Source organism: Cardiocondyla obscurior, linkage group LG19 (genome assembly GCF_019399895.1).
Source record: "Cardiocondyla obscurior isolate alpha-2009 linkage group LG19, Cobs3.1, whole genome shotgun sequence".
Taxonomy (NCBI): Eukaryota; Metazoa; Arthropoda; class Insecta; order Hymenoptera; family Formicidae; genus Cardiocondyla; species Cardiocondyla obscurior.
The window spans coordinates 455,658-474,576 of record NC_091882.1 but is presented as its reverse complement, the minus strand read 5'-3'; the positions used below and the strand labels follow the sequence as shown (position 1 = coordinate 474,576).

The 18,919-nt window shown below is 39.3% G+C and overlaps 1 protein-coding gene across 2 annotated transcripts in view; it reads right to left on the bottom strand.

Annotated features, from left to right (window-relative positions):
* The window catches only part of Sns (sticks and stones), a 242,665-nt gene that overhangs the window by 10,684 nt on the left and 213,062 nt on the right, over positions 1-18,919 (bottom strand). The window contains exons 4-16 of one of the 2 annotated variants that reach the window (XM_070669791.1): positions 15,133-15,321; positions 11,943-12,119; positions 10,990-11,280; positions 9,401-9,700; positions 7,874-8,010; positions 7,100-7,253; positions 6,557-6,859; positions 5,823-6,098; positions 5,155-5,445; positions 4,326-4,504; positions 3,554-3,974; positions 2,395-2,550; positions 1,799-1,926 (exon numbers count right to left, since the gene is read on the bottom strand). In XM_070669791.1, coding sequence (XP_070525892.1) covers positions 1,799-1,926; positions 2,395-2,550; positions 3,554-3,974; positions 4,326-4,504; positions 5,155-5,445; positions 5,823-6,098; positions 6,557-6,859; positions 7,100-7,253; positions 7,874-8,010; positions 9,401-9,700; positions 10,990-11,280; positions 11,943-12,119; positions 15,133-15,321 — 3,002 coding nt within the window. Of the gene's footprint in view, positions 1-1,750; positions 1,927-2,394; positions 2,551-3,553; positions 3,975-4,325; positions 4,505-5,154; positions 5,446-5,822; positions 6,099-6,556; positions 6,860-7,099; positions 7,254-7,873; positions 8,011-9,400; positions 9,701-10,989; positions 11,281-11,942; positions 12,120-15,132; positions 15,322-18,919 lie in introns of both variants that reach the window. The other variant, XM_070669792.1, reaches the window with a different exon arrangement.

The following is an 18,919-nucleotide window of genomic DNA, read 5'->3' as shown; positions in this document are numbered from 1 at the left end:
TTGCGAATCGGTGCGAAGTTGGTTGTGCGCGCGATTCTCTCGACCACTGCTCGCGGCGACAACGGCTGCGATTATCGAAACTATGATTAGCGTTACATCGGACATAATGAACGCCGAGTTGCGATTGCGTAAAGATCCATCGTCGCAGTTCTACGGTATCGAGCAATAAACATCGGGACTATCAGGAGTGAGTGCGCGAGTGATCGTTGTGCTGCGTTGATTAACATTTGCGGATCGTAATTAGTCGTTTAGTGCTTCGGATGGACTATTATCTACTCCAATGACTATGCCGGACGACGGGACGACAACGAAGAGACGGGGACGACGCAACAATTGGTAAGTAAATTTGTTTGACGAAATAACTCGGTATTATTTTGAAAAAACAAGCTTACTGCGAATAAATAAAAAAAAAATGAACGTTTTATGCTCTCATATTGCACTCTCGGCTGATCAATAGTAATAAATTTAATTTTTCATATATTATTATATTCGTTAATCCTATCTTTAACAGAATAAAAAAAAAAATAATAAAATAACTTTTCGACTAAATAACGAAATAACGAAAACCGAACGGTAGTTCAACGGAAACACAAAAAAAAATCATTTTTATCAGATTTATAAAAAACTATATTTTAATCTTGCATATTTAAACGATTTCTTTTTAGAAGAAATAATTTTCGTATCGATAAACGTACTTTTATTCTGCGCGTGATAAAGAAATATAAATTTTTTTATATATGCTTTATGTTTTCATTTACAGATAAATGTTCCACGCTGATATTCAGTTTCACACCGTTTCGGTGAGTCGTATAAATCTTTTATTACTGAAAAATAACGGATTAATGCGAAAAATTAAAACCGATGTATCAAAATTTTTCTCTCCTCGCGATTAAATTTCAACGTTACTACTTCATATTTGGTTACTCCCTCGTTACCGCTCTTACTTCCATTGTATTGTGGGGTCTAATACTAATGCGAAAAAGCGAATGCTTCGTGATAGAAAAGTCGCACTGAAGTGGTCGCGTGGAAAAAAATTACGTGAAAGAGTTTATGGCACCGTTAGATCTTATTGGACTAAGATGTTGCGAGCATTTAATAGCGAGATTGTCTCATCATAGCGCTATTTCATACGAGTTTAATAGGTACGTTAAATTTACCTGATGGTAGTTACCTTTAGTCGTGCTCTGCACTCGAATGATACGATTTGAGATCACGATGATATAGTATAAAAATTATTAGAATTTTATATGGAAATAAAAGTATGTTACAGTATGCCAAAGCTGCAAATCAAATAACTGCAACTCAAAGAAAGATTGGCTTTAAATTATTAAATTTCAAGCTATTGATTATTAAGTTAGCTTCGTGTTCAAAAAGGTTCTGCAAATTTAACTGAGCGTATAAATAGGGTCTCTTATAGCTCTCAAAATAGTCGATAATTGAACGTCATGCTTAACGCTGTAATAAATATTAATTCGAGTGCGAATGAATGAAAAATAAAGTTAAAATTAGCAGTGAGAGGGGCAGTATCGTTAGAAAAGGGCTGTTTATAGTCCTATTATCTATCACAACATCTTGCAGTAGAAAATAAATAAAACTGTAAAAAAAAAAAATAAAATAAAATAAAATAAAAAAGGAAACGTAAAAATTTAATGATAGGCAAAAGGAAAAATAAAATGAGAGGTAAGAGTAAGAGTAGCAAAATTAATAGGAAAAGCGGAACAGAAAAAGTGTTGCTAGAACTCAAACCTACCCTCCGGAATTACTTGTTACTAAGAACATACTGACTGATGGCACTGACCACGTAATCATTAGCGTCGAAGTTGACGTCGCTCTTCTCGTCCGACATAGAACTTAGTTCGCCGGTCATGGTGTCACCGTTGACGGTGGACGGTGCATACATATCCGCGGTCTGCGACTTATTAATACCTGTGCAAAGATAACACGTAATGAACATATGAATAGCAGAGCGAAATGAGAGATAGTAAAGCCACGGCCACGTACAGACGACTGATTTAATTGAAGCGATTCAATATTGTTTTCTTAATTAATTCTAAGTGCAAATCGCAAGTAATTACGCATAAGTATTATTATAATAAATTATCATTACTTTTAATGTAAATTGTATTAACCACGATACGGTCATTATTAATTTATTATCATTATTAATTTTAAATTCAATTAATAATTACATAAATTCTAAATGCTTTGAATATTTTGAATAAGTTAACTGTACTGCATATTATTTCTGTTTTATGTTAAAATCTCTTTCTCGGAACTTATCAAGAGAATAAACCGGACTCGTCTGTCGCGTAGCTGTGGCGAAAAAATTAACGTTGAGTAATTTTCAAAATCGAAACACGTATATACGCTAAATATCGATGGTCGCAAACTTACGAGTTTTATTTCGTTTTCGTATTATGTACCACAACATGATGAAGACATTAACGATAAAAATGATGACGGAAGTCGCCGCTAAGGTATAGATATAATTCATCGGAAAGTCGCCCTTTTCCGAGAGGACGTCAGGCAGGTTTTCCTCTTTATTCGGGCCTAAGAAAATAAAGGAAAGAAAAAACATGATAGATATTATATTTACCAGCACGCTGGACCTTCTTTTTCGACTTTATTGTAGCAAAGACTATGGTTGCGGCAATGAGTAGGCAAGCAGAGGCGGAAACAGTGATGATAATGACGATGATGTAGGAGGAACTATTCTCGCTTGATGTCAACTCGGTTGGTGGCGCCTCGCCTGTAACCCAAGCCAATGCCCCATCACCGGTTTGTGTTATTCATGCAATGAATGGGTCTACATTGTTAGTCGTACGTTGAACTTCGAAATCCTCGACTACTGCGAGTGTTGTAACGTTGCTAGTATTTACGATTTACAGCCAGTAATTAGATAGGTCGGCAACAACCAGGTACTTGCTTATCTATCACTTTCTTGAAAAAGCCAGGCAAGTAACTGTTGGGCTGCAATACGCGAGGCAATTTATACGGTTTTGATTACTATTTCCACATAAAGCTTATAATGTTTCTATTTTGGCGTTAAAAGCATTAAAAAAAAAAAAAAAAAGATACTACGTCAAAAAAATTTTCAAAGCTAAGCATCACTACATTGTTACAACTATTAAAATAAACCATGCTGAAATTCATCGCATTACACGTATAATACTTGTAAACGCTACGCAATGTCCAGTATACTTTATTACAACTAGTCCACGATATAAATGCCATGCGAACATTCATGAGACACACTACGTAACGTAATACATGATCAACCTAATTACCGAGTACAATTAATTACGTGGATGCGGGGCAATCGCGTTTAATTATGTCACGATGATCTGCATAATGATTTAGCAAGCTGTTATTTTCCACTGCGTAGTGTGAATAACGATGTATTATCTAACGCTTCGCTTATGAAGAAAAGAACAATTGCAATCTTCGTGAGGATGAGCTTTATGATTTTTGTTGATTATGTTTCGTCGCATTGCGTCAGAAGGTCACTGCTATCGGATAGGGAAGCGATCTACGGCGTTTATTTGCAACTTACGAAGCGTCTGGACTTTGACGAGATCCGGCAAGAAACCGCTGTCACCCTTTTCGTTGATAGCCTTTACGCTAAACACGTAATAAGTCCCCAGCGACAGGCCGGATATAGTGGCCTTGTACTCGCCGGGCGCGACGTCCAGGTAATAATAGCGATCTTCGTAATCCAGCGCCTGTCGCCATCGTATTTGATGGGACGTCGGCAGGCCCCCGTCGAAACCACGTTTCCAAATCAACGTGACCGAGTCGTGCGTGTAGTTGTAAACTTCCAAATCGCTTGGCTTGTCTGGCGGTGACGTGACGTCCAGAAGTATGTCGTCCGTCGAGTGTCCCATTTTATTTTGGGCACGACACTCGTATTTTCCATAATCGTGCGATCTCACATGATAGATAGTCAGCGTCGTTTCCGAATAGAGCTCGGACAGCTAAAAAAAAAACGCAAAAGGAGCTTTATTACTTTGTCCCCGGCAATGTTGCAAATGTTATCAAGACATTAAAATCAGAAAGATATCTCCTCGAGTAACAGTTATTGTTTCTCGCAAAATTTTAATTAGCTGCCGCGACTTCTTTACAACTTCCGAATTTGTAACAGTAAATATCTTCTTAGCTGTGTCTGACATAGAAATTTTATCAAAGTGAAATTCGTTCGAAGTTAAATGAAGAACAAGATTTGTAGTACGCAATACAATACCGTAGAGCCTCCGTGCTCTAAAGGAGATGTACCGGTGAAGGAAGTCGTTATTTAAGAGATAAGTATATCTTATAAAGCGACTTACATCACTGTGAGTGATACTGTATTTATTCTCGGTTGCATTCGGCAATAAAGTTTTCCCATTGAAGATCCAAGTAAAACGCGGCAATGGAGATCCTCGCGCTTTGCAGAACAATTGGACGTTTATCCCTTTGTTCGCCGCTGCCTTTCGCGTCAGCGGGGTGTTCGTCATTTCCGGTTTAACTGCGCATAAAAGTACCAGTAAATTCTTTATTACGTACGTTTCGATACACGATTCGCGCGAATACATTCCGCGATGTTTCGCGTATGTCATCTGTATATCTATCGTTTTTTTTTTTTTTTTTTTTTTTTATTGAGATATAATTAAAAAGCTGGTGCATTTTTATAGTAATTATAGGGCCAAGAGAGTTTCTGATTATTAACTATTGTTCATCATTATTGATATTACACTAATTAAAACATAATTATTGTAATAATATTCTAATATTTAATTATTAACATCCATAATTAGGATACTTTTCGCTAAATATTATTAATATATAATACATAAATATCGAGATCAAATATCAGTATTATTAATCATATACAAACTCTCTCGATTTATATTGTAAAATTATTTGCAAGCACCACTTACACTTAATTTTTTTAATATAATAAAAGCAAATTTCTAATGAAAAAATTATTATCAGATAATAGTGATTTATTAACAAATTAGTTTGACAGTTATAACTAGATTTGTAGTGAAACGATCGTGCAATATTAAAATTATTAAATCAAATTGCTCATTCAATCGTGAGTTTCCCACTTTGACAGTATTATTTTATTATAACTAATTTAAATAAAAAAAAGAAGCTTTTAAATACTTTACGTACAATTTGTAATAAATAAAATTGGATCCGATGTCACGTTGCCGATACCGTTGTTGACCTTGCACCGATACTCGCCGACGTCTTCTTGGCTAGGATATTCTATGTGAAGGTACGATGTGCGATTAACGAAGGACGTCGAATAACGTGCCGGTAGTTCAGGATTCGATCCTATTTTTTGCCATGTGACGTATTCGTCGCCGATCGGGCTACCGTCTACTTCGCATAATAGCTTCGCCTCAATGCCCGGTGGATAAACTATTCCCGATGAAGACGTGCGCTTGATTTTGGCCGGATCTGCGGAATATCGAAAGTAAAACGATGAGTCGTGATTCTTGAGTTAACGAATAAATCGTACGTATCGAAGGAAATCTTCTAAAGTCACTTGACATATAAAAAAAATTACTACGAGAGGGAAAAAAAAAGAGAGAAAAAAAAGGGCAAGAAAGATATTAAAGAAGTTTAAAGAAGGATTAGAGTAATTATCAGACGCTGGATAAAAAATTAGAGACGGAGAGAATTCTGACAGATAATCAATTACCTGTGGATACGTAGTAAAATTAATTAGCAGTTTTACCAGGAAGTCGAGTACCTCCTTCTTTCACAATGAAATTAATCGGGACGACGTCGTAATAGTTCATTTGCGTATTATCGCGGTGATATTGTTTACTCACACTGCACGGTCAGGTTTAACTGGTAGAAGGTGGTGCCTTCCTTGTTCAGAGCCTCGCATATGTACGTGCCGGCGTCATGGCGATCCAATCTTGTGATATTTAGCGTGGACCCGTGCGCGGTTATTCTCTTACCGCCGCTACCCAACGGTAGACCATCCCTCGTCCATGTGTACTCCGTCGTGTTGGGATTGCCCCTCGCCGATACGGAAATTACAAAGGGCTCTCCTTCCAAGCCGGTTAATTCGTAAGGGTCCAATGGGGAAAATATTGGCTTATCTATAGAACAAAAAAAAAACCCCCCCCCCCCCCGTTTTTCTTTCATCATACATTCAAATATGATGTAACAAATCAAAAACAATTTTGCTTCAAATCGATATACATTGCGCGTGTATTTTCAACACACTTTTTCGACAGGCTTGCACATAAAAGTAAACAGCGTTAATTTTTCCCCGATTATAATCTCGTTTATGCATTCTTGTCGATTAATTTTGTACTCCGATCGATCGGTATTGCGCGTCGTCGCTGTATACAAGATACCGCGGATAAAATGCAAATAAATTCAATATATCCAGGATTATGCATAGTTAGAAAGAGACGCCGCGGTGCGTTTGCGTTCCGCAGAGATTTCCGGGTTGAATGCACTCGCGGCCGAGCACACGGCCATGCGTGCTGATCCTCACAGGTGTGCAGATTACCTACGTTGTTTAGAGCGATCTACTTAGGGTCGTACTCACACAGCACGTCCAGTGTCGTGGCGTCGTGGCTGGATCTTCCCAATTCGGTGTTCTTCGCCTCGCAAGTATACACCTCGCCGTTCATGTCCTCGGTTAAATCTAGCGCGAGCTCGACGGACGAGACGTAGCCGCCGTGTAATCCGGGCTTGCTACTGTTCTTGGTGCCGGGCACCGGTATCCCGTTCTTCCACCACGACATCTCAGCGGCGGGATTGCTGCTGCTCGATTCGCAGATCAAACGTCCCTCCTGACCGGCGTGAAAATCCTGGGGCTCGCGATTAATCTTCACCCTCTCGGGCGGAACTAAAGAGAAAAAAGAAAAAAAAAAGGGGGGGTTTACGCTCGGCAATTTAAAATAATGCTGTCGCCGCGCCGGGATTCGCGAAGAAAAAGGGAGTAATTACAACGTTGTTCAATCATCTCTACGCGCTAGCTTTCTTATCGGAGAAACTTGACGTTCCTCCCTCGATCTAAAGCCTCGATAAAAAAAAACACACACAAAAGGATTCTGGTAATGAATATACGAGATGAGTCATATCTTACAATGGACTTTTAGCACGAGAACTTTGAGTAGAGGAATCTCGGTGGCGGAATTCGTCGCCTCGCATCGTACATGGGCATTGTTGTCGGAAGCGTTGACGAGTATCGCTAGCTCGCTCGTGACAGCGTGATTTCGCTGCCTCACCGTGCCAAGTACCTGCGATAATAAGACAACGTTAATATATCGATGATCTGCTCAGAAATGAATAATAATGAATAATAATATTCAACTCGACGTAAAAATTAAAATCGATAGATATTATAGTGATAGACATTACAGTAATGTAGTAATATATGATGTAAAAAAAAAGAGAAAAAAAAAAAAAATTAAATAGATATTATAGTACTTGTAGACAGGAATATTTATCTCGAGCGCATGCGTTGTGGCGCCCGGGGCAGAGTAGGGGCATTCACCACCGAGCTCTTCCGGTAGACGCACGTGGCAGCACGGCGGTGCGTAATCGAGTCAAGTATTTTTTAATATTAGTGCGAACGCTACATATATAATTCTTTAAAGTGTAGTAATTTCCTTGGAGTGACTTAACTTCCACTCGGGAAGAGTTGTAAGAGAATTAAATTAAAAGAATTCTGGGTTAGATGATTTATTAGTAAGGATAAATTAATTACTGCTTTTTTTTTTTAATGGTTAGTAAGACTTTCGGAGTTGGAAAAATGAGCAGAGACTTTTTACACTTGGAATCTCGCGTCTCTTAGAGGGTATGTGTGATAATCCGCCGCTACTAGATTTACGGCAATCCCTTGTACGAGTTGACGTACCTGGCGGTCGTTCTTGTACCATGTTAACGTGGCCAATGGATTACCCGCCGTAGCAGTGCACATGAGTTTCAACACCGTCCCGGCAGTTATCGTCGAACCCTCCTCGTATCCAGTGACGGTTAGTTTCGAAGGTGGATCTAGGAAATCAAACAAGTCCGCGCGATCACAATCAATTGATTACTGGCCCTTTTTATGCATTTCCGACATTTGTTAGGTTTAAAAAAATATTTTCATAAAAAATCAGAATATACAAAGGATGAACTTAATTTTTTTTTTAATCAGGAACAAATGAGTAATAAATCCGCATTTGTATTTTTTATTTGTGCCACGGCAGTTTGCGTATGAATTTCGTCAGCGTATTTTTCGTTTACTTCGCCTCGTTATTCGTTGTACTTTTTTTGGTTTAGAGGTTTAAGATAATTTGTAAATATTATTTATTGAGTCTAGTTGCATTATTGGACACGAGTGGCATCGGTTATAGTCTCGGATTGCCGGGTGGTATTGATTGGAGCCCGCTAATTGTTTAGTATATTCAGACAGCGAATAATTTTAATGCATGTAATTACAAGCTGAAAACGCAGTTGATTATACAAGGATTATTTATTTATGGCGGAAATTAATGTCGGTCGATTACGGTTGTATTATTGCGAGAGTGTATCATGCGCATAACATGACGTAATGTCGAATATGTTAAATGAATTCTGACCATCGGATTCGGGAGATAGTGTGCGTATGCATGTTTTCGGTCCCTGGATAATGGCGACGCGGTCGATTAATTTGTCACCGCGTGCTGCGAAAGATGTCAACACAAACGGGCAACAAGATTATCGTTAGTTTATTTTCTAAACCATATTGCAGACCGAAGAACAACGAACGCGATATCTATTATTTTAGGCAAGAGAGCATTCTAGGGAAAGTAATATTTCGTCCCGCGTAATTACATTTATATTGATCGTAACAACCATCATTCTTTTTTTTTTTTTTTTTTTTTTTTTTAATTAACACAGATTTTTTTATTTCAACTATCGGAAGTGCATATTGACTACCGGTGAATACCACTTTCGACGATCAAAAGATATTGTTACAATCGTATTACATTATTAATGTTTTAATCGAAAATGTATTAAATATGTTAAGCTTCTCTTTACCGAGAGTATCTCTGAAGAGAGTTAATTGCGTTCACAAATGAAGTCCGAGGAGCGTAAATAATCAACGGAATTGTGTTTTTCGTTTTAATTAAGTTAATCCTATCTCGATTTTATCTCGATGATAAAACATTTATCTGGCGTGTAGCCGTTGAAAAATTTAATATCGCCAATTGGAAGGCAATTGAGAGGCCTTTCCGTTGGGTATCTCAGAGTAGTTTCGGTACATCCGGCACGGTCCTTTGACGCCGGACGGAAATTAGATTTTCGCCACGGACGAGGAGCGTGGAGTCTCGTTACAGCTGCAATGTGCCTGGCTACGAAATACGCTCGCACCGAGTGCCTAGCGAAATTGTACGATAGAGAAAAGGGGGTTGCTCACATATCACATTGATGGTGTGCGTGCCGACCACGTTCTCCGTGAGCCTCGCGTTGGAAGCGTGGCAGATGACGACGATGCTGCGGCTCTTGCGATTAATGCTGAACGTAACGTTCGAGCTGGTGATCCAGCCACCGTTCGGCGCCAGCTCCGTCTTCGAGGCGTTGCTCTCGAAATTATGTCCGTCCACCGTCCACTTTATATCCGCGGGCGGATTCGAGTTCTCCGTCGTGCAAGTAATGAGCACCTGGTCGTCCGCCTTCGCCTCGGTCGGACCGGTGATGGTTACTCCAGCGGGCGCGACTGTGGGGTCGTAAAAGTAAGCGCGTGAAAAAGCCGGAATTGACTCGTCCGAACGGCAGTTCGTAAAAACCCACGGGTAGTAGTAGCGGATAAAGAATGGTTAGATAGGCAGTTAATTGATTTAGAACAAGGAGAAATTCGCAATAAATGCAATTAGTTGTTAGCGAGTAAAAATACACACGTAATACAGCAAGAACGCGTTAGAAAAAAAAAAAAAAGAAGTTACATAAATTACTGAATTTTCGCTTTCGACCGTTCTGCATTTTGTAATTTTAACGTTCCGTTAATCAAATTCCCCGCAAACGAAAAACCATCGAGCTTCGCGGAACTATTTTCCTTTTTGACGTCGGCCATAAAAATATGAAATAAAGTTTGCCGACAAGCTGTCAATAACTGCAACCGGCACAGTCGACAACCGTTTACCCTTAATCGCAAGTATACGATAAGCCAGCCGCGATATTTTCCGGCTCTATCCACATATATCACGCGAGCATAAAGTTAGCAAAATTTCAATTTGGGTATACCCGAACGTAGCCTCGGCGAAAATAGAGAAGCGGAATTATTTATGCGGCTGTTCCGTCGGCAAGAGATCGTCCATACGCTGCGCAACCTTACGTTGTGCAATACTATACCTTGCGGTAAAGTAATGGTGAGTGCCACAGACAGGCACCAAGCAACGTTAATATTCTAACACCTTAAATACGTCTCACAGTCTCAGGTATCACTCGCGAGAAATACGCATTCTGCAACATGTAAGAACGGGAAAAGTAGACGTCCTTAGAGCAGCGAAATTTCCATATTTCTTCCCAGACCCCGTTCCCCCTTGCTTCACTTATTTCAATTTCTATTAAAATACGTCAATTAAATTAATGGTTTTTTTTTTTAATTTATTAATTCAGCGCGATAAACAAGATAAATTGCAGATTTTATTTCATTTATCACGTTGTATTGATAACTTTAAAGAACGTAATTGCGAATAAATTAAATTAAAGTATTTTGCAATATTCGATTCGCATTATAAGAAGGATTGCGTAATATAATTGCGTAAGCGGGATTAAAATTTATATGTATAGGCCGCTGAATGTATGAAAAATTAAAATCCATTATTCAATCTCGATTAATATAATGCACTATAATAATATAGAATAATAACACGTTGCGTGAAGAATGGTGGGATGCGCGGGGCGCGAATGGGGAAGGGACGATGGGTTTCTACGAACGTTTATCCAAGTGCCGGGCGTTTTACCGGTGCCTAATCGCGCGTAATTATCGCAGGTGCGCATACTTACAAAGGACGGTGAGATCGACGTGCACCTTCATGGGCTGCACGCTCATAATGTTAGAGACCTCGCATCTGTAACGTGCCTTGTCGTCCTCCGCCCGTGCTATAAACGAGTACACGTTCTCGCTGACGCCAAGTCCTCTGCGGTGGGCCGCCATGACCTTTTCGTCGTTTCTGTACCAAATAATCTCCGCCTGGGGATTTCCGCCACGCGATCGACAAGCGAGCTCGACGTTTTGGCCACGTTGTACGGTCTCACCCTCGGTGTAGCCCTCTATGTACGGCGGTCCGGGTGGATCTGCCGGGCAAACGCCGGTGGTGCACCGTTATACAGAGACGCTAACGAAACTTATTTCAAAACGTAATCCGGATAATTAGGATCGAAAGTTGGTCTCGGCTCGAATTACTCAAAGAGGCCGTGCGCGAGAGAGATCTGATGAGAGCTCTATGATTTTCCGTGAATCTATGCATTCTAGTTCCACGTGTATAGATTAATTGCAATTTATCTCGAAGATTATGTTATATGATATGTGCAGCCTGAATTGGTTTATTATATTAATTGCAAATACATATTAATTTCAGTAATAATAGACGAGACCAGCGTTGATATAAACAATTACACTATTATCGCGTAGTGCATTTCAAATTGGCAGAAATCTTATTTAATTAGTTTTCGCTTATTATTATTATATCTTTTAATATCTGAAACGTTCGTTTTATTAAGATACGAATAAGATGCGTCGATTTTTAATAGAAAAAAAAAAATACAAAATTAAAAAGAACGCGGAGCTGAAATTAACGACGAGTACGGTAATTTTGGTAACGGTATGAGCTCTTTACTTCATGCAACGTTCGCTACGCCTTTTTCACGATCACACGTCAAGTATGCCGACACATCGCGGCATAAGCGATCACGCGAGCGCGTTTTTACGGCTTACATGTGTCCGCTGTCATACTTACAGAAAACGGAAAGTGTAATGGTGGCCCGCATAGGCCTGTCTATAGGTATTGCCGGGTGGCTGGCCTCGCAGGTGTAATCCATCCCATTATCGTCCGCCGTGGGCATGATGGTAATGGAACCGTGAGTGTCGTACTTGAGCAGTTCCCTCGCCTCTCCCGGCCTGGCCGGCTCCTTGTCTGCAACATTGTCCGCGCAAATCGCGAAATAAATACCACCTGCCGTCTTGCCGCCACTTTATAGCCGCAAAATTAACTATTTTTCTTCGATTATCGTTTTCCCGCCTTTGGCATTAATTGAAAATTTCAGGAATGCGGAATAGCAAATTGCAGAATAATTGTATGAATTTCAGTTGCCGTTTACTCTTACCTCATAGCGGTATTAGCCGCGTTTCCTCGATTATTATTATATTTATTCGACATAACCGTCGGTCATTTTCGAGAGAAGCAAAAAAAAAAAAAAGATAATATTACGTCGATATTTTATTTTACATTTTACCTATTTAAAAAAATCAAAACACAACGCGATCGCATCGCGCGTTTATCGATAAACTTGCATATATATAAAAGCGAAATTAATTTAGGCACGCGATGCCGATCCTTAATCGAGATCCGAACACGCCTTAATCACTCGATTTGCTATTATTATCGAATTAATTCAAGACTCACGGGAAGGGATGAATTATTCATAGACGACGTATGCACGAAGATACCTACTGTAATTTGCGTTAAAGAGTCGCGAGTAACCGTAACTGAGGAAAGATACGCGTATTCGCAATGTATTCCTTTTTAAATCTCCGTTAAAAGCTCCGGACAAGCTTTTACGCGAGAGCGCGACGTGTAGCTCTTTATTCAGCGCGTTGCAATCCATACAGTTTTCGGAGATACGCCTTCACTTCGAAGTTTCACTGGGTGCGTAACGGTCGTGGAAAGATTGTTGTTGGAATGACGAGCGAGATACGTACGTCGTAACAAAGGAAACGACGACGTTCACGATTTATTTCTGTATGTAGATTGCGTTATACTCGGCTCGCAGTCCCGCCGTTGTTAGATAGCGTACGTTTAAGGCGTACAGCCTTAAGACGACTCGAACATTTCTCGTATCAATCGCTTGAATGCAAAGTCGCGCAGCGAGTAACGCTACGTTAATGCCGGATAAGATATCGAAAATATTAAACGTAATCATCTCTCTTCGCGAGAAGCGAGAGCGATCAACGTCGCGCGAGTGAAAGAAATTTTTGTTGCCGCGTGTCACAGAGACGCGGGAGAGTCGACTGCCGTAATTACGAAGATAAGTTGATGGATTTTCTCATTACAGCGCGTTACGGAATTTAATCGTCACTTCCCGTTTTTAAAAACTGTTACAAATTGCGACGGGATTGATGGTTCACGTTGCCGCTAGGAACGATATTAAAATGCGTGAAATGATATCAAAACACCAGAATACATTTTACCTCCCGTCGTATAATCCGCTAAATGTAAAGAGAGTAAATTCGTTTTAAATACTTATAAATTCATCGCGGCCTGTTTACGTGTGTTTTCCCAATAATATATTCGTGTTGCCGCGATGCTCGTAAAAATACGCCTGGCTTTCTTCTCTATACATGATACGTGCAAATTGGATGCATACTCGCGCAAAACGCGCAGCTGAATTTCCTCAATGTACCAGATACTAGACCAATCGTACAACCGTTTAATTAAACGATAAAACGGCAACTAGAGTTCATGCGAAGCGCCGCAGTGATACGCTCTAATATTTTTCTTTCCCGACCTCCATATCGAAACTTCTTTTGTTTCAGTAACTTTAATTAAATTCGTGTAGTGTGACGGCTCTAAATTTTGCAAAATTAAGTCACCTTCCCGTCCCGTGGCTTCTTCTCTCTCGCATCCCTCCCACCACCAGATACTGATTAATATTTCATCGCCGACAAGAAATAGCAGTTTCTGCATTCATTGGATATTCATTCGTTCATTCCTGCTCATCGAAATAGTTAATGAACCGTCTTTATGCATCACGTTTTGCAGGAACTTTTCTTATCTACTTTCGACCGCGGCGACCGCTCGCGCTTGCAAAATTTTCGCCGCATTCATTTTCGCGAATCGCCCCTGCGCGCGCCGTATCGTGTCGCAGTGCCTTTTCATCTTGCCCGCGCTATTTATCGATGTTCTTATCGGGATATATTTTAGCCCCCGCGCGCCTGGATGGTGGTAAAACGGCGGGGCCGGCCGATGCGATCGTTTGATGTCTCGTCGGGCTGTCTCCGGACCGAATGTAAAAACGCAAGCGGCGGGCGCGAGCGAGAGACAGGAATGTCAATTTCGGTAGTTGGAACGCGGCCAGAGTTGTGTGTCACAGGATCGATCGAAGATGCTCTTGGCAACTGAAAGCGGCGCTAAGAGGGAGGAGGCGTCTCGACGCCATCCCCGGTCCTTTTCCCGCTTCCACGCGCGCGTTTCGCGAGACGCGGGATTACTTATTCGCCCCTGAATTATCGTCCAAGACAGCTAAGCCGGATCTCGAATCTAGTAAACCTACGCGAGCGAACGTGAATGAATCGCTGCGTCAACGAGAGAGCAGTCGTATTTATTTTTTTATTTATTCACGCTCGTTTGCTTAATCTGGATCTGATTTTAGCGCCGTGTATTTGTATATCGATACGGTATTTCGTCTAGTTTGTAATTATGACGAATTCGATTGATTCAAATAATATAAAGAACGTTGGGTTTTCAAATGCCTGAAACCGTCGGAGATCCTTTATACGTATACCTTTTCGCATCTTTTAAGATGCTTCTTTCTGAATTTTTGGATAATGGTCAGACACTCTGTATATAAAAAAATAATTTAGAAAAATTAAAGTAAAATTACTTTCTCACAATTAATAAAAAAAAAAAAAAACCAATAATTCGTAGCATATTTGATAATTATCTTGAATGTAATATCAAAAATTAATATCCCGAAAAGGTAAAGATTAAAAAATCTGCCCGCATAAACTAAAAAAAAATATTTACATTCGGTGGTGAAATTTAATTAGATGATACCGCGTTATTAGATCAGAATTGCGCTTATCTGCGAATACGTATAATGCGGTGGTCATTTAATCCTCGTCGCGTAATAACCATGATATATTCATTCCCGCGTGGGATTATCGTAATCGAATATCAACGTGCATAACAGGATAGCGTGGCTACTTACCACCCTGGATGGAGATTGCGGCGATAGTGGTGTCGCCGCCCTTGATCTGTACGTTTCCGCGGTACCAAATGATCGAGGCGGCCGGTTTGGCTGCGCTAACGACACATTCTAAGCGCCGCGATTCGCCCACCTTCACCTCGATTATTTGCTTCTTTGGGTGATTGCTGATTGTCACCTTTTGCGGTGGCGCTGGAAAGAGAAAAAAGAAATAGTTTTAACTCTATTGAATTATTAAATTATTTTTACGCGGTATAAAAAAATATTAAATAATATATTAACATAAAAAAAAAAATATATATATATATATATTTTTGAAATGTAAAATTTATCGTAATAAAACATGAAATATGATATGTATTTATAAATACTATTTTCGTTAGTAGAATCATATTTTAAAATAGTTTTTATCATTTTAAACGTAAAATGTAATATTAAATATTTTATTTTCAATTTTAATAAAGTTTTTTTTTTCTATATTAAATGTAAAATTCGGATTTCTATATATATTTTTTTTTATTGTAGATTATTTTATCATTATTTGTTAAAATAATAAATAATACTTAATTAGTTTTCCTGAGCTAATGATTACGTAAATAATCTATATATTAATATTCTAATTAGCAATAGGAAATTTACTTTTTAATTAAGGTAAACTGCGCATTATTTCTTTTTTAATATTTTTCAATATTCGATACTAAGGTAACAAAATCTTAAATTGAGACTTTACTTAAGTCCACTGAAAAAAAAGTTAATTAAGGAATAAGATCCTCTTATCTATTAGTTTCGAATTTTGCTATACAGGTACATTTATTTTCGCTGCTTTGAAAGCTATATCTTGTTTCATAAACAGCGTCTTAGTTTATAAAGAAAACTGCACGGTAATTTAATAGCGTATTTCAAACAACGAATTGGAGTTAAAATTACTCCAATTTAAAAATAAACTTTACTTTCGCGTTCAAAGCTCGCCGTGCGTGAAATTTACAGTCGGCAAATCATATCAATGTGCTATCCGTCATCGATTTCTTGCAGCTCGAGTAATTTGTCCCTGTTAATAATACATTTCGTTCAAAGTGACGTGAATGCTGATCTTCGAAACAGCAAACGTCACATATAATGACGCATCGATGATCCGCATTTATTCATTTACTAGAAGTCTTCTTTGCGTTTTTTCGTCTCATTGCAACGCGTAGTAAATGCGTTAACATCGCGTGGGATTAGACGCGCCGGACGAACGTCGTGCGAAGCGCCGCGTCGTCATTATGTACCCCGGTGATTAGTGTGAGCGCGATAATTAACCGTGCTCCTGGAAGCGAATCTCCTGCGAGTATCAGGAAACAGCAAAGAGGTGCGATTTATTACTCGTTTAGACTTTGTCGTACAAAAGTGTAATAGATACCTCGTTAGATACGCATTATATCAAGTTTCATAAACGTAAAAAAAAGATATTATAAACTATTTGCTTTTCTCTTAAAATACTTGTTTGAAAAAATAAATATTCTTCCGTACAATAATTTTTTTTTTTCTAAACAAGTATTTTTTTTATGTAGTTTTAGCGTTATTATAATTTATATTATCAACAAATTATATAATATAGACAATTTGTGTTTTACAGATCGGGGACAGTCCACAGCCGACAATTTTGTGCTCCATCTGGTTGCTCACGTCGTTTCGGTAAGTGATAAATTATTTTTTATCTAATTATCTTTCACAATACAAAAAAGTTGGATCGTACAGAAGGTCGGCGATGTTTTATATGTATCCTATTCGCATTTCGAGCAAACATTTCAAATTACTCGCCATCGCACGGGGAATTTTTTTGCATTTCTTTTATACTCCGGTGGAGTTACGATAGTTATGTTGTAATGTGCGGTCACGTTTCAGTTAAGTGTGTCGTAGCCGGTATTTAAAATCGAAACTGCATGCGCCGCATACCGTTAAACGATCGTTTCGAATAAATTGCGCATATCGTACACATAGATTTTCAGACAGTGTGGTGATAAACGACGCAATCTGCTGATTTCGGACGATCCGCATTCGCTCTTGTTTTATAGCGCTCGGCTTTCGCGCGCCAATCTCTCTCTCTCTCTTTCCACATCCACGAGTTAATTTAATGTCAGAATGGCGTACGTGCGCGATTTATTGCCAAATTCTATTAAGCGCATACAGAAAACCGTACTCGTCGGCGCAATAATTATATACGGGATGTGGCTCCATACGTAAATGCGTAATCGCATTTAACCTGATCGAATTCCTTCCACTTAGGCGCAATAACTCGCGCGTAGAACGCGACTACCGCTTGGAAAGTGCAGATGCTGCGGGATAAGGAAATTGTAGCATGATAATACTGCAATGGAAAAGGTTTCTCGGATATCTGTCGCATCTTCATTCATTAACTGTGATTAAAGATCGACGTAGGTTGTCAAATAAAATATTTTTATTAACTTCATAAAAAAATTAACATTTTAATTCGATGAATTTTGATAAAGTAAAACTGATAACAATAAATAAAAAAAAAGGAAAAAAAAAGCGAAGACAACGTAAAGAAAAGATATAGGTGACAGCTACGCGATTAATCCATTGATTGAGTTTAATGATTATTCTATTGACCCCTATTTTCGCTGTTAACAATATATGTATATACATATATATTTCTTTTTTTTTTTTCTTTTATTATGATCCTATTACAAAGTGAAAAGCCGTCATTGAAGTATGGTATCGAGGGCTACTTGTGCATCCATTCAGGCATTCGCATTCAATCGGTCGACAATGTATCAATTCGCTATTGACACAGCTGAATGCAACGTGTACTTGGTGTAAAATACTCCGGATAAATAAAATCTAAATTATGAAACTACCGTTATTCCAACAAAGCTTTATTTTCACCGTTAATAATTTGATTTGGTTCTCCGAGCTTTGTCGCGTTTTCGAAAAATCCGAACGCAAAACGGTTAACTTTCGCTAAAATAATATATCTAACGTAAATTTTTTACGTATCTATTATGCGCGCCAATTAATGATAAAAGTTATAAAACAGTAATAGTAATTGAATCGTCCAAAATTGACAAGCATTTAATCTCGCAAAATCGACTGTATATTTAATCAGTGGCGACTGACAGAACTTTAATTCTGTCAATTTTTCTTTCTTCCTTTTTTTTTTCTTTTTTTTTAACTAGTAACAAAATCAATGAAATAGAGACACGTTGGAGTGCATTCAGCTAGGCGATTTTTCTTTGAAAAATTTCGCGTTTCTGCAGGGTGACAAAAAACGCTTGCTCTCCTTTCGAGGAATTCGCTCGAACAACGGCGGTCGTTTGTATAAAGGAAGAGACCCTCGATCGAAGACCAAACACATTTACGCGCGAGCGGTTCCATTTTTACGGTACGGTTTGCGTAAGAGACACTTTACGCGGCCGAACGACAACGGTGACGTCGACAGCGCGGAGAGGAAAAAGGGTGCTGATGCTGGTTATCCGGCCGCGCTGCTTCGTCTGTCTTCTCGAGTTTATATTGGCAGCCGCTCGAAAATCCTCCGGGGGATGTGCGCGACGAGAAGAAGCAACTACTTCGATATCCCGGAAGCTACTTCGTCACCGCGAAGCCCGACACAGCGCATCGGTCGGCGCTACGCGCTCTGATCGGGACCCATTACCGATCCGAGATAAATTTTCCCACTTCGATATCCCCCTGGGCGCATTCGAAAGGGTCGCGTTCGTCTTCGGACGGTGAGTGTCGCGCCGATATAAAGCACGGTGAATGCATTCGCAGAGTAAACGTGGTAGGTAATGGT